Source organism: Saccostrea cucullata, unplaced genomic scaffold (assembly GCF_032062105.1).
Source record: "Saccostrea cucullata isolate Sc308-1 unplaced genomic scaffold, CSIRO_AGI_Scuc_v1 ctg9996, whole genome shotgun sequence".
NCBI lineage: Eukaryota > Metazoa > Mollusca > Bivalvia > Ostreida > Ostreidae > Saccostrea > Saccostrea cuccullata.
This window is the reverse complement of record NW_026933077.1, coordinates 40,290-55,117: the sequence shown is the minus strand read 5'-3', so window position 1 is coordinate 55,117 and position 14,828 is coordinate 40,290. Positions and strand designations below refer to the sequence as shown.

Here is a 14,828-nt window from a genome sequence, read left to right as displayed (position 1 = left end):
TTAGGCTGATTTTAGCCCTAATTCAGATTTGCAATTCACATTTTAAATGTCAAGTCTAATTTACGAAAGTAAAACGTCGTTCATTTTTCTAAAAAAGAAATAATAAAATTGATAAATTTTGTTTTTCATATTCAAATGCTAGTATCTGTTTTCATATGCGTGAAAATTTTTTTCTATTTCCTTTGTTGTAAAAATAGAAAACAAAACATATGAAAATAATTTAGATTTATTACATATGTCTTTGAATGACAAAAAAAAAAAAATCTCAAAAGAGATACATGTATTTTTAACATAAGATATAGTTTAAAAAAATGTAGTAATTTTGACCTTTTCATAAAGAAATAGAATACATGTATATCATAAAGTAAGAACATTAATTAACTTTAATATTCTTACAAAAAATCAGTCGATTACAACCTGTCTTGCTACATGTATATCACGTAGTGCATGATACATGTACATTTTTTTCATATGTTTATTTTTGGAAGACAACACGTTCTTGTATAGTATTAATGTCCTTATCCCTAACTTGTATCAGTCGGAATCCATGTTCCTCTATCTTTTTCTTCTTTCGTTCATATCCCCATCCTACACCTAAACCCCCACCGGAGGGACCCGATAAACTCAACGGAAGGCACGAAAAGAGACTAAGAGGTAACTCCATCTGTGCTGTTGGATCATTGATTAGCTTGTGGGGATAGGAGGATATGGGAGGGTCATATGTTGCTACATATCCATCTGGTTTCAGGACCCTCTTTGTTCCTTCAAGCATGGCGTCGACCTCGAAAGAATCGTGAAGAACGTCGTTAATGAAGACAAAATCAAACTTCTCTGTCCAATCCTCTGGAAGTTCTCCCCCTTTTCTGCAGATAAATTGAATATTTTTCGTGTCACAATTTGAGAGTTCTTTTTTGGCGTGATCTATGGAGATGGGATCTATGTCAATACCATAAATGCTACTCTCAGGATACAATTTAGCTATTTCTAAAGTAAACTTTCCGTAACCACATCCAAGATCTAGCATAGTGAATTGGTTCCCTGGTTAAAGAAAAATGGAGAGTCAAATTAATGAGAGAGAGAGAGAGAGAAATTAAAATCAACAAAACTCACTTTATTATCTTTATACCTTGTTTGAGTTCCAGTACTGGGACAAACAGCTCTTTTATCCACTTTTGAATTGCTTCCAGGGTAAAGAAATGACCCCACCAATGCAGGAAAGGCTCGTAGCACCCGTAACCTTAGGGGTCAAAGTAAGCGAAAAGATTGTATATATGCTAACTGAATATATGTACATTATGCAAAATATGACTTCTCTATTATTTGGAAAGAAATCCTGCAACTCAAGCAGCTTGGGAACTTTACATGTAAAATTTATGAGGGCTTATAATCTCAAACGTTACATGATTCTATACTTAGTCAAAAGGGTTTCACTTAAACTCTTTATACGGATTTCCAAAGACTTGTTAAGCTTTATTTTTAAACAATAATCTTCTCATAATAAACTCATGTATCTTTTTAACGTTTTAATTTGCAAAGAGCATCTATATCAAAATTTAGTTAGCGCTTTTAATATTTTCAAAACCTCCGAAAAATCTTGTAAACCAAAATGAGACCTCGCGGTCCATCTTCTGACATGACGTTTTCTAGTCGAGGAAACATCTCACAGAGTATAGGGAGGACAGAGGCAATGCTACAGCATTCCCTCACCACAGGCTCTTCATATGGAAGTGAGTATTTGCCGTCCTCGTGAAGTCGGACTATTCCTGCCGAAATCAGGCAACCCAACCATTCTTGTACGTACCTGTAATAAAATGTATATAAATATAAATACATGTTTTTTGTTGAAATATTGATATTTATTTCACGTGATAGGGGCAGGATTTTTTGATATTTTCACAAGTGCGAAGCATATTGAAAATTATAAAAAAAATTGTTTATCCTGCAACATATTCTTTACATTTGAACGTCCAAAACAAGCTAAAAAGGCACATTGCAGTTGAAACTTTGGCGTAAACATTGCAATATATTACATTTTTAAAAAGTTTCTTTATTTTTCCTTTGCTTTTGTCTTTTTAGGTTACCTTTATAGGCTACATGAAGTCATAGTTGAGCGGTTAAGAATAATAGCTAATAATACATGAGGTAAAAACATTAAAAATTAATTTATCAAACATATTTTGGGTAAATTTTTGGACAGTTTTATTTTCTGCAGAATTTTTATTTATTTTTTATGACATAAATAGAAATGGTCACGATCACAAGATTTTCTTCTACAATCCAACTTCTTACATTATGTGAAAAAAGTTTGAAAGTTTTACCGCATGGATATTTGTCACACTGTGGTTTAGATGTCATTTTGATAGGTTTCACCTGGCGACAGGATATCAATCGTTATAAGCCTTTCACACTGATAATGTGATATCAAAAAAAAATAAATTACATGTTAAATTTGATTTTAAAAAAGGCCTAAAAATAAAATTATTTAATGATACATGTATAAGGAACAATAAAAATTAAATTCAAAATCAATCTTTAACGTTAACTGAAACAGGTCAATGTAAGAGAGGAAAATCAGTTGACAATGACGACTGAATATCCACTGTCAAAGGATCACACCTGTTGTGTGTTCCTTGTCACGATCGGGAACACAATTAACTGTGAAAATAAGGAGCTTACAATTTGTATTAAAAAAAGGTCAGTCAGGTTTGACTTTCTGGCAGATTTGGTGTATTGGGTGACTATGACGTTGTTTCGATCAAAGAACTTGGAAAAAGATTACTTTATTCAAACGAGAATTTTAATATTCTTGTCACGTCAACTTGTTTTGCAAATTCTATCTCGTTTTAGAAATTGTTCATACGTAAAGCAATTGTTCTTGCATATTAAATCAACTCGGAGACATTAACCATTGCAATATAGGTATATTACTGAATAAATTAGGGAAGTTAACAATAGAAAAATTGAAGTTATTGCGTTTATCTTGAAGTTCTGTAAGTCTTTATGTTGCCATCAACGTATTTTTTGTAAAATAGCCAAATAAGAAACAACATTGACAAACTGTGTGGCACCTTTAATTTCAAGTTCATTGAGATTAAAACATTCACAAGATAACGACTCAATAATGGGCTTGTTTACTAAAAATGATAAAATGATAAAAAATAACAACCGGTTATTATACTCATTGGAGATACTAAAAATACATATTTATAACATACTAGTTTACGATATTTTCGGGAAAAACTAAATAAAAACTTTTTACATTGTTCTAATGCCAGAGTTACATTGTACTTCTGTAGCTAGCCAAGGAAAATAGAGCTAGAAGAAGCAACCTATGACTACTCCTATAGATAAACGCACGAGCTAACCGACTTGATACTGAGCTTTAGGTTTTGGTTACAGCTTCTTCTCCGCAGTATAACATTTACTGTGCAAGTAAATGCCTTCAAGGATTATATATAATGTAATGGAATCATATGGTAGTTAATCATCATAGATGATAATACCTATCTAGTGGAGCAACATTACAGGACATAGCGTCCAATAAATATATACAGGTGACTCTCGATCTCTCGAAGTTCAAGGGACCGCGAGAAAAGTTCGAGAGATCGAGGGGTTCGAGAGATGGAAAGTAAATAAAATCCGGAATTTTCAGTTCCGAACATCGAAGTTCTACTTTTACAGATACCGGAAGTAAATGTAAATAAAGTCATTGCAAGTTTTCAATCGTATTTTACAGGTAATTTACTTGATATCAACAACAATGATTGTATTTTGAAGAAATAAAACGAATTCCTAAAGATTCAATATTTATTTGTTCCTATTTCTTGATTACATGAAACCCGAATAGCAATATTGTAGGTTTGGCTATTCCGCGACTTGATCGTCCTTCACCAGTATTCACCAGATTTTTCTTAATCGGTATTCTGTCCTTGAGAAAAGAATTTCTTGTGTAATATTTCCGATACTGGGATTATGTAGACTCTATATAATCATAATGAAAGTTCATAATCTATGGGAACTGACTAAAACGAACATATATAAATTAATTCCAAAAAAATTATCGTCTCGGTTTCAATTCAAAATAAGTTGTGAATTTGTGTCTAATTTACCCTGTGGATAATAACCAATTAATTATAACAACACACGGAAGACCCACAGGTGTAGTGTCATCTATGTCAACACCCAATTAACACCTCTATGCCAGCCCAAGGCTATCACTGTTTCCAGGTAAGTCCAGACTGCATTAATTTTACGCTTGATTGGCGTATATACACGCGCAATCAAAACTTCGAGAGACAGAGAGTAAAATTCAATGAAATATGTGTAACGGGACCCAGATTTTGGTTCGAGAGATAGAGAACTTCGAGAGATCAGGAGTAAATTTGCTTAGTTATATAGAGGGAAAAAACGGGACCGGGGGTTCACTTCGAGAGATCGGGGTTCGAGTTATCGAGAGTCACCTGTAGTTTCATTAAATATATCGGCATGTTAACCATGATAGATACAGCATCCCTTATTTTTTGTAGCATATTGAGTGTACATGTATCTATACCAGTTGATGTGATAAGAAAAAGTATTCCAAGAATTTCTGAAACAAAAGAAGCCACTGACCTTAAGTTGAAGTTTACATTGGTGAAACAAGGATATCAAAAGCCTCTTTCTCATGAATATTTTGTAAGTGACTTTGGCGGATAAATTGATATTGTCACTAACTCAAGTTAACGTGAATGATAATTGACGATTTTCAAATTATTACGGTCATTATTTTCACACTGATTTGTCGTTTAACCGGTCACATCAAAGAGGATAGGGCTGATATGGTCAGTCCACAAGGGATGCTTACTCCTCTGACACTTCATCAACCTTTGATGTTTTTGAAAGTCCATGTAATTATTTTTTCAATGGATTTTGGATAATTACTGTTTGTTATATTCATAGCATCTACTTTTTGCAATTTTCTCTTAATTATACGTATATTTTGCAGTAGTACATGTTCCATGCAAAAGAAAGGAAATGAATACTTTTTTTCTTAGTCAGACCAGTATCTGACATTCATGCATACAATAAACAAATGCGCCACATAGCAAAAATGTAAAAGTTTAATAATAACTAGGTTACGTTCTTAAAATAGATATCAACAAAGAAGACGTACCTTAATTTTTTACCTGTCTTCTGACTTAGCTCTTCCGCAGAACAGGGGTGTTGTTCTTTGAGTAACGCATCAATTAATCCGACTTTGTATCCAAATGCAAAAACCAGAGTGCTAAGTCCATCCCTTACTATCTGTTGTAAATCTCGAAGACCTGATGCCGACGCCATACTAGTATTTAAACTTTACTGTTGTTATCATATTTCAGTGTAGACAGTTGTTACGTGTAAGCATGTAGTGTTGAAAGCCCGTTTTCTTAGTTCATGTGATGAAATATTTTATTACTGATTTTGTAGACTGATAGAATGCACTTTACCGGTACAGCCGCCATTTTGATTTTAGATCAGCGCAGAGACGTGGAGTAAAAGGCTAGCAACGTATCAACTATGATGAATGATGCCACTTTGTTGTGTCAGGACTTCCGAAGCGTGAAAAAAGGTGGCATTCTATAAATCCTGGCCTGGCCCTTTTGACCTAGCCTGGCCTAAAGGTTGGCCTGGCCTCTATTTTGGCCTCTAATCAGCTAATTTGGCTTCAATCCAAATTTTGGCCTGGCCTCAAAAGTTGGCCTGGCCTCAAATTTGGCCTTGGTAAAAAGTTTTTTATTAGTTTTAGTTTTTCAAAGATAAAGCAGATAAATGACATATTTCTGTTGATATGTAAATGTGAACATTCAAAATAATCATGTACTACCACCAATATAATTTATTTTATTGATTATCAATCGATCAGTGTATGTACACTTATTTCATTTTATGATTTGATGACAGGTATTTCATAGACAAAAAAGTATCAGAGTTTATTTTATGTTTTCCAAATTGTGCACATTGAAAATATCTCTAGTACCGGTAATAAATCATGTCAAATTTCATTAATAGCTTTGAAAAATTCCCACTTGTTAAGTGATAAATCATCACCTTTCACACACTGTAGAGTGTTGTGTTACTGTTGTGCCTGCATTATCTTAAATGTGATATATGAATACAGGCACAAAGAATTTTTAAACAAATATACGTCCATATACCAATGCAGATACCAAAATATTTATATTATACTAATTTGATTACTCTGTTAAAAATTCATATGTACTTTAATCTCAGAACAGTTGGTATTTAAAAAACTAATATAAATAATATTATCAGATAATTTATAACTTTCTGTTCCTGTAACACTGTAATTGGATATCCAATGACAAAAAATTCTGCAGCATGGTTCTTGACAGGGAGATAAGGTTGAAATTAATTAGTAATGAAATGTATATGTGCATAGGCTGTTAAGCCATCCATGATTTGTAAAGAATTTCCTGCTACAACTTTCACTACCTACAATTATCAAAACAAAAGTTGAGTTTGATAATAGTTTATTAACATTTGTGCTGTAAAACAATTGCATCCTATCAACCAGACCGTTAGAACCCTATTATATAAAATGTGGCCAATTACATGCATATCATAGATTGACACATTTGTTTATCAGTTTGTAAAAGTAGTCCAAGTCATCAAAAAGATTTTTTATTCTGAATAAAGACAGTTTAAGGAAAAAATTGTAACAAGTGATACTTAAAAAAACAAATTTAAAATTCTTTTTAGTTCTTAGGTAAATAACTACCCATCTGCATGTCTTTGTTGTCTTGATAATTTATACTGATGTTTCTAAGTGTTTTACTCTGTAAAATCATCAATCCTATATGGGAAGTCTTCAGAATTGCAACTGATCAATAGAAAATGAATAAAATAAATCATATTGGTTGTAGTGTATTATTATTTTAATGTTCACATTTACATATCAACAGAAATATATTACTTACCTGCTTAATCTTTGAAAAAATGAAACCAATAAAAAAAAATCAATCAAATCAATCAAATTCTGAAAAAGAAATTGTTCTTGAGTGAGGCCAAAATTGAGGCCAAAAATTTTTACCGAGACTAAATTTGAGGCTAGGCCAACTTTTGAGGCCAGGCCAAAATTTGGTTTGAAGCCAAATTAGAGGCCAAAATATAGGCCAGGCCAACTTAGAGGTCAGGCCATGCCAAAGGGGCCAGGCCAGGTTTTATAGTATGCCAAAAAAGATAGCTCAATTTGAATTTGTGCATTCTTAAGCTTGAGGTTGGGGCGGTAGCCCTCAATAAGTATAAAAAAAATTTAAAAATGAAAACCTTAGTCTTAAAGATATATGCGCCAAGATTCAAATCCATGTAAATGTAGTTATATTGTGTCTTTTCTTTCAGTTGTAAATGCGTTTCTTCATGGCGAGGAAGGAGATAAATTTATAATTTAAAAAACCAACTTAAAAGAATTAAAGTTGATTTTGTCAGAAGGTTGTAAAATTGACTCATGGGCTATTTTATTGCATTACTATTAAGAACAGAGAAACTTGATGCTGTTTTGTGATCAACCATGGAAGATGTAATTATGGGTTATTTACCTTAATATATAACACGTTGGAAATGCTAAGGACATACGAGTATGTAGAACTAGTGTGAGGTAAAACATCATTGCTTGCAAGTTTTTCCAGCAGATTGATGTATGGAACCCCATATGGTAACACCTTTTATAATTGAAAGGTATAGTCAAGTGATTTCAGTATTTGACCTTATAATTCTCGATTACCTGTAAGATGTAAGAACATTAAATCTTATTATACCCCCCGATTGAAAAGCGGGAGGGTATATAGTAATCGGTATGTCCATCCGTCTGTCTGTACATGTACGTCCGTCTAGCTGTACGTCCGTACGTCCGTCTGTCTGTTATACTTTGGGGTACCCATATTTTATCCGCAACTCCTCACATACCACTGAGTGAAATTCAATGAACGTTTCACAGAATCTTTATAACATATTGCCATTGTGCACCTCCTATTTTACATTTTGATTCGTCACATATTTTGGGTTTCCCGTTCAGGGCAAAAATGGACTTTGCCATTATAACCATGTGAGAGGCCGGGGGTATCATATCATTAAGTGAGCTCATTGCTCACAATACCTCTAGTTACTATTACAAAATACATCTATTTTATGCTGAGTGTGTCATACAGCTTATAGCATGTGCTGGGAATGTCATTCTGTCTAATTTCGACGAAAAAATCCCTAAAGCACGCCAAAAATAACAGAACAAAATCGTTTTGAAAAAAGTTTTTACTCAATATTTTTCTTAGATTACTAGTAGTTATTTTAAGTATTAACAGTGTTCGAAAAAGATATCGACTTTCATTCAATAAATTGTCTTGATCGTTTTCAATACAAGGAAAATGAACTTTTATGAATTAATAAACTGTTTTATGGCTTCTCAATTAATTTATTTATTTCTTGAATAGAAGAATGATGACACTTTTTATACCCCCGCTTGAAAAGTGGGAGGGTATACTGTAATCGGTATGTCCGTCTGTCCGTCCGTCTGTCTGTTACGCTTTGGGGTACCCATCTCTTATCCGCAACTCCTCTTATACCAGTGAGTGAAATTTAATGAAATAACATATTGCCATTGTGCACCTCTATTTCACTTTTTTAACCGACACATATTTTGGGTTTTCCGGCCAGGGCAAAACATGGACTTTTCCATGATAATCATATGGGAGGCGAGGGGTATCATTTAGTGAGCTCATTGTTCACAGTACCTCTAGTTTTGTACTTTTGCTCTTTTCCGTTCGTTTTGAATGATACTTTATTGATATTTCTAGACATAAAAACTGAGTTTTTGCCTTTCTATCTCGGCAATGATTTAATTTCTTTTTATTGATAGAGTTTTCATCATTTTTATTGCTAATTTTGGTGATATTTATGAGCATCATTTATACAGCTTTTAAGTTATATTTGTTCTGTAACTATATGTAGTTAAATGTATTATGCGCCACAAGCATTCCTAATTTTCCCTTTGATTCTCAGATTAACAGTGCAGTAATTTTCTGTTTATTAGAGGATATTACCGACTTAATTTGACGTTGAATAAACAACCAACACCCAGTCGTATAGTAATCTGAATATCCCAATACTTAAAAGTCGTTGTATATTATAATAATACAAGATGAAAGCATTTTCGACTCCTTTTTTTTTTTTAGCTAAATAAACATGTGATTTGTGCCTGTCTTGTGATATATTTGTTTAACTAGGGAGGATTTTCAGTAAAAAAAAAATAAAATGATTTCGGAATCTGAACCCTAACTTAAAGTAAATGAGATATTTGTTTTTATTCAGCTCATTGTTTATCCAAAGAGGGGTACAATTGACTCTCGGTGCAGTGAATAATATTTCTCTCTTGTGATGAGAAAATGTAATAAAAAATGCAGCACTTGCAAATGTCAGTCAATTTCTCTAATCTAAAAATAATAATAACACGCATTTCTTAAATTCTTTAATTTTACTTGGAAGTTGCAACGAGCAGTTCAACATAAAAGGGGATTATTGTTGAATCTTCCATCGCATCCGATTCCACGTCTTAATGTTCTTTAAGGAGGCTAGGGGATCAACAAATTAACCGCAAATTAACTAAAAGATTTAAATTATTTTTTTTAGATACGCTATCTTAAGCTGTCAACTATCATTTGGCAAAGGAAAAATTCATACATTTAGTTTTAAAATTTGATCATTTTTGTATATCTTTATATGGAGCTCTTCTTTTAAAGGAGATCAAAATAGTCTGAAAATGGCTGCCACCCCCCACCCTCTTTAAAGATTATTATATGTTTATTCTGCTCTTAGTTTGTATAATTTCAATGGACTCTTGGGGTGAAGATTTGTCTTTTTATGCTTGCCTGATTACTGTTCAATATCTTCATTTATCATCCGATTCTTACCGTTCACGGTAGCTCAGTTGGAAGAGCGCTCGCTCCGTGATCGGGAGGTCGTGAGTTGGTATCTCGGCCGCGATTGACCTAAGTCGATAAAAAATGGGTAGCAACTGTTCCTTCGCCATGCGCTCGGCACTTTGAAGTGAAAGTTGCGGGTCCTTAGGATGAGACCATAAAAACCGAGGCCCCGTGTCAGCGGCAGGCGTTGGCACGATAAAGATCCCTCACAGCTCAATGGCCCTGGGTGCCGAGTAAAGGTCAAAATTTGAAGCCCTTCACCGGTATACGGTGACGTCTCCATATGAGTGAAAAATTCTCGAGAGGGACGTTAAACAATATACAATCAATCAATCAATCATCCGATTCTTGGTCAAGAATTGTAATGACAAATGAAATGGCACTTAATATTGCAAAAAGAACGTTAATTAAGTACGTAACATCACATCACGATATGATGCATCAGTAATTTGGTTTATGATTTAAAGAATGAATCGTTTAAACGTCCTAATTTGGCCCCCCGATAGTTTACAACAAATAAGTTTAAAGATTTTCTACATATTTTTGTCTCAATCTTTCCATCAAACATTGTCGTTAATTAATTTCATTTTCAATTTTCACTTCCTTGCACTGTAATTGGGCATTTATCTGATTAATATAGCAGGGGTACGTTGTTTACATCTATTTCTCATAGACTTTTGGCCACACCCCCATTTTGCAAGCCCATTTTTTATATGAGCGCATCGATGTTTCAAGTTGTACTAAATAGGGTCAATGTAAAGAGTTATACTTGTCATTTTAATTCTTGAAAGAAATTGAAACAGTCGTGCGCTCACATGTTATTTTTCAAAAAGGTGCAAAATCACGGGTACCTGTCCCTATAGTAAAGGCACCTTGTTTATCGAACTTTTATTCACTTTCATGCTTTTAGCAGATTAATGCGACATCGTGTAGAATTAAAATTTTTAAAAGAATTAAAATTTTTAAAAAGTACCCTAAATATTTAAGAAACATTTTAATTTACGTGTTATTAAATGATATTTCCGTCGATTTTTTTTCGGTATTTATTCAACCCGTCTTTGACCTCATGAATAACAAAGCATCGAACACGTGCTATATTTGTAAAATTGTTAGCAAAGCAGGTGTTAAGTATTGTGGATATGTATTTTGAATGGAGAAGACGCAACAAACCGTGTTTGAAATAACAAAAATGTGTATACTTTTGACAAACTTTCTCAGCGTTGTTTTTGACATTACAATATTGGTTAACCGTGCTCCGTGGTAACAAAACATGTTGCTTTTGATTTTGGCTAACGTGAGTTCTGTTTAATCAAATGGAATGAAACTTCACACTTCGACAAAATAAATGTTTATGTTTACGAAAATGTGTTGATCTATAATCTTGTAATAATCATATGACGATGAGAAGCATTGTCTACGTATGATTTTTTTTCACATCGGCACAAAATCTAACAACAGTTAAAAGTTTCAATATAATTATTAGTAACAAAAAATCGAATGAAAAAGGACGTAATCTTTTTTTTTTTGAAATGGTTTACTGTTTATCTCACTATAGGACGAGAATTTTTTTAAACAATGCAATCTGGACTGTACAAAGTACACTTGTCTAACAAAGCGTTTTCTTTTTTATATACATGTATATCCAGCAGCGATAATATTGACGTTAAACTGACGTTTAATTTTCACTGTTTTGTAATTTTATTTTTTATACACAGAGTGAAGTTTTATATCATAATTTAACCGTTTTTGTTGTAGCACACGAATTTCGCAAACTTGTATATGTACGTGCTATGAAATAATTATTCACGTAAATGCAATAAGCTTTAATGTATTAATTATAAGCTTTAGTGGATTAATTATTATCTCTAAAAAATCAAGTTTTAAAGTATAAAAAAGTGTAATCTGCCTTATACGTTCTATTCACTAATTCCATTGTGTTTCTTTATATATAAATAATTTGACGATTTTCTAATACATCATTTCAAATAGAACTCGTGTGTTAAGCAGAAAAAAACGAAGTTAAGCCTGACAAATTAAAAAAAGGATGCTTATATTTGGTCGGTCTCTAACACTAAAAAATTGGGATTTCAGGTGACACTTCATCATAAAACTTAGTACACTTCGAACACACGCTAATGTATTCACACTAATCGCACGCTTGAACGACGCCCCGCCTTCTAATTCAAATACCAGTACAATGACCTATATATATATAGCCGTAATGGCGAAGTTTTACAGTAAAATATGCGACTTTATTTAATCGATATCATTTTTATATTGAAGGTTTCTTTCCTTAAAAAATCCTTTATTTGTATCTATACAGACTATACTTGAAGAATTTAGCTATAAGATAACAATGTTCTAATTAAAAAGGGTAAAATTCTGCATTTAAAAAGGGGCGAGATTGCCGTGTTAAGAGGATTCATTCTTTTATGCATTGTTGGATTAATTTTATTCATTTAATATGTCTTTATATATCTACAAGCATACTATAATTCAAGATAATCATGTCGCCAATCCATATTTATGACTCAATGTTATAAGTTAAAATAAGACCCTGTTACTCAAAAAAGAAAATTGCCTCACAATGACTGATATTTATAAAGAAGTTACTGTTGCGTTGTACAAGATGATATTATGGTTAATTTGTTACCTAAACCTTCTAACTAGTTGTAGCTATATAATTAAAGTTAAAGCAAAGAGAAAAAGAATTCCCATATATATAGTAAAGGCTGACTAGTCTACAAGTCTGTATCAAGTTCTATTAGAAAGGCGCGAAAAGCATAAAAATAGAAGTTCAGTGGTAACTTTGCTTTCATCGGATGCATTCGTCTTGCATTATATTTGTGTTTCTTCTATTTCTGGAAGGCAATGCACTCCTGAATCGTGTTCACGTCCTTTCCGCCAAATGGAATCAGTTTGAATCCATGTTCCTCCACCTTTTCCTTCCTTCGTTCGTAGCCCCACCCCACACCCAGACCTCCCCCTGAAGGTCCGGAGGAACTCATAGGTAGACAGGAAAATAGGCTCAGGGGCAGAAAGAACTGGGCTGCCTTGTTGTCAACTAGCTTCTTGTGATTTGAAGATACGGGAGGGTCGTATGCCGCGCCGTACCCATCTGGTTTAAGGACTCGCTTGGTTTCCTCTAAAATGTCGTCTACTTCGTATGAGTCATGAAGAAGATCAACCAAAATGACAAAATCAAACTTTGCCGTCCAATCCTTTGGAAGATGCCCTCCTTTCATACAGAGAAATTTTAGGTTTTTCTGGTCGCTTTTTTCCAGCTCTTTGTTGGCGTGATCTATGGAGACTTGATCCATATCAATCCCAATGATAGTACTGTCAGGGTATAATCTCGCTATCTCTCTAGTTAGCCTTCCATAACCACATCCAAGATCCAGCAGCGTAAATTGAGTGCCTGATGTATCAAAAAAGCCAAATAGTTACATTAAATCTTTTCTTTATTTCTTGATTTATGCATTTTGTAATTATTTTATTTTGTTAATAATTACCTGATTTAAAATGAAGTATAGGAATCAGTTGGTCGTGAATCCACGTCACTTCCGGATTGTGATAGGTACCCCACCATTCGAGGAAAGGGTCATAGTAGCCATAACCTTCAATGAATAAAAGAATGTTTATTAACGTATATCAATACATTACAATGTAGAATTAAATTGAATGAGATCTGTTAAGAGATAGAGGAGTCAATGGCTACAGAATCATATGACATTTACATTTTCATAAACGGATGAGAAGCTTGGCTTTCCGTTTACTTATTACAGTTAATAGTAACTTTTAAGTACACAATCGAAGCTAAACTATTTTTTTCAAATACTTTAGCCAACAACAAAAAACACGTTTAAAAATCATTCAAAATAACATGAATGCCATCGTTTATAAGCGATTAGACACCTATCATAAAGAGAATCATACCGCGAGGTCCGTCCTCCGGTAAAACTTTCTCTAGACGAGGGAACATATCACTCAGAACCGGAAGTGCTGCAGCGATGTTACAACATTCTTTTACCATAGAATCCTCATACGGAAGTGAATATTTGCCATCCTCGTGAATCTTGACGATTCCTGTTGAAACAAGACAACCTAACCATTCCTGTATATACCTATTAAAGAGAAACATTTTGCACTACATTAAATATTATTCCTTTGCAAAGGTTTTCCTTCATATTGTATTCACATGAGTTATTTTAAACAAACACATGGAGATAACGAACGTATTTAAAATCCATAAAACAATGCAAAATAGGAGCAGAGCAAACACGGACGTCCAACAAACATTGACAATGGAGTCCAGTGTACAAATCTCAACAATCAAACCTGTATATATCAAAAACTCAGAAATTCAGTTGGATCAAGTAAATAAAATCAGTGATTTTGAAATGTACGAGGCGCTACATCAGAAGGTAGGAAATGAAGTTCACTGTATCCAACTAGAGCGGGATCTATGGAGAGTATACCTCAAAACTAAAGAATGTAGATCATTGCTAGCTATAGAAGGGTTTGTGGTTAGAAACATCTCTGTACAGGTGTATGATTCGAACCCCCTACTCCACCGGAGGTAAAGGTCCTGATGACAAAGTTCTGAAGGTTACCATATGTGGGCTACCCCTGTCCGTTGATGACAGCGCTGTCTTTGATATGCTCAAAACATCTAATGTAAATATCAGAGGTGAAATAAAATATGAAAACATTAGACACCCTGAAACACACCGTGTTTACATATGCCGAATATACCATCGGAACTAGACTTCTATGGATCCCAAAGTACAGTGTTTCAACTGCTGGGAAACTGGACATAGGAAACAGCAGTGTAAGAACGGCAAAGTCTGTCGAATCTGTAGAGAACCTGGTCATACT

The 14,828-nt window shown here is 33.6% G+C and overlaps 2 protein-coding genes across 2 annotated transcripts; both read right to left on the bottom strand.

Moving 5' to 3' along the window:
- Positions 1 to 283: 283 nt before the first annotated feature.
- LOC134237236 (uncharacterized) lies at positions 284 to 5,460 on the bottom strand. Its single transcript, XM_062719342.1, has 4 exons — positions 5,153 to 5,460; positions 1,614 to 1,801; positions 1,127 to 1,237; positions 284 to 1,038 (listed from the first exon to the last, which is right to left on the bottom strand). The coding sequence occupies exons 1-4, from the start codon at positions 5,317 to 5,319 to the stop codon at positions 476 to 478; spliced, it is 1,029 nt and encodes a 342-aa protein (XP_062575326.1). The 5' UTR covers positions 5,320 to 5,460; the 3' UTR covers positions 284 to 475.
- Positions 5,461 to 12,751: 7,291 nt separating this feature from the next.
- On the bottom strand, positions 12,752 to 14,091 carry LOC134237233 (uncharacterized). The gene is made up of 3 exons (XM_062719338.1): positions 13,887 to 14,091; positions 13,463 to 13,567; positions 12,752 to 13,368 (listed from the first exon to the last, which is right to left on the bottom strand). The coding sequence occupies exons 1-3, from the start codon at positions 14,089 to 14,091 to the stop codon at positions 12,806 to 12,808; spliced, it is 873 nt and encodes a 290-aa protein (XP_062575322.1). The 3' UTR covers positions 12,752 to 12,805.
- Positions 14,092 to 14,828: the final 737 nt, after the last annotated feature.

What these genes read in the sequence shown, in the direction of transcription:
- LOC134237236 (XM_062719342.1), bottom strand. Translation starts at nt 5,319, where the DNA reads ATGGCGTCGGCATCAGGTCTTCGAGATTTACAACAGATAGTAAGGGAT. An exon ending in AAGACAGGTAAAAAATTAAG is followed by an intron (nt 1,802 to 5,152) that starts GTACGTCTTCTT and finishes ATTTTATTACAG; the next exon opens with GTACGTACAAGAATGGTTGG. An exon ending in GTCAGAAGATGGACCGCGAG is followed by an intron (nt 1,238 to 1,613) that starts GTCTCATTTTGG and finishes TTGACCCCTAAG; the next exon opens with GTTACGGGTGCTACGAGCCT.
- LOC134237233 (XM_062719338.1), bottom strand. Translation starts at nt 14,091, where the DNA reads ATGTTTCTCTTTAATAGGTATATACAGGAATGGTTAGGTTGTCTTGTT. An exon ending in ACCGGAGGACGGACCTCGCG is followed by an intron (nt 13,568 to 13,886) that starts GTATGATTCTCT and finishes TATTCATTGAAG; the next exon opens with GTTATGGCTACTATGACCCT. An exon ending in TATACTTCATTTTAAATCAG is followed by an intron (nt 13,369 to 13,462) that starts GTAATTATTAAC and finishes TTGATACATCAG; the next exon opens with GCACTCAATTTACGCTGCTG.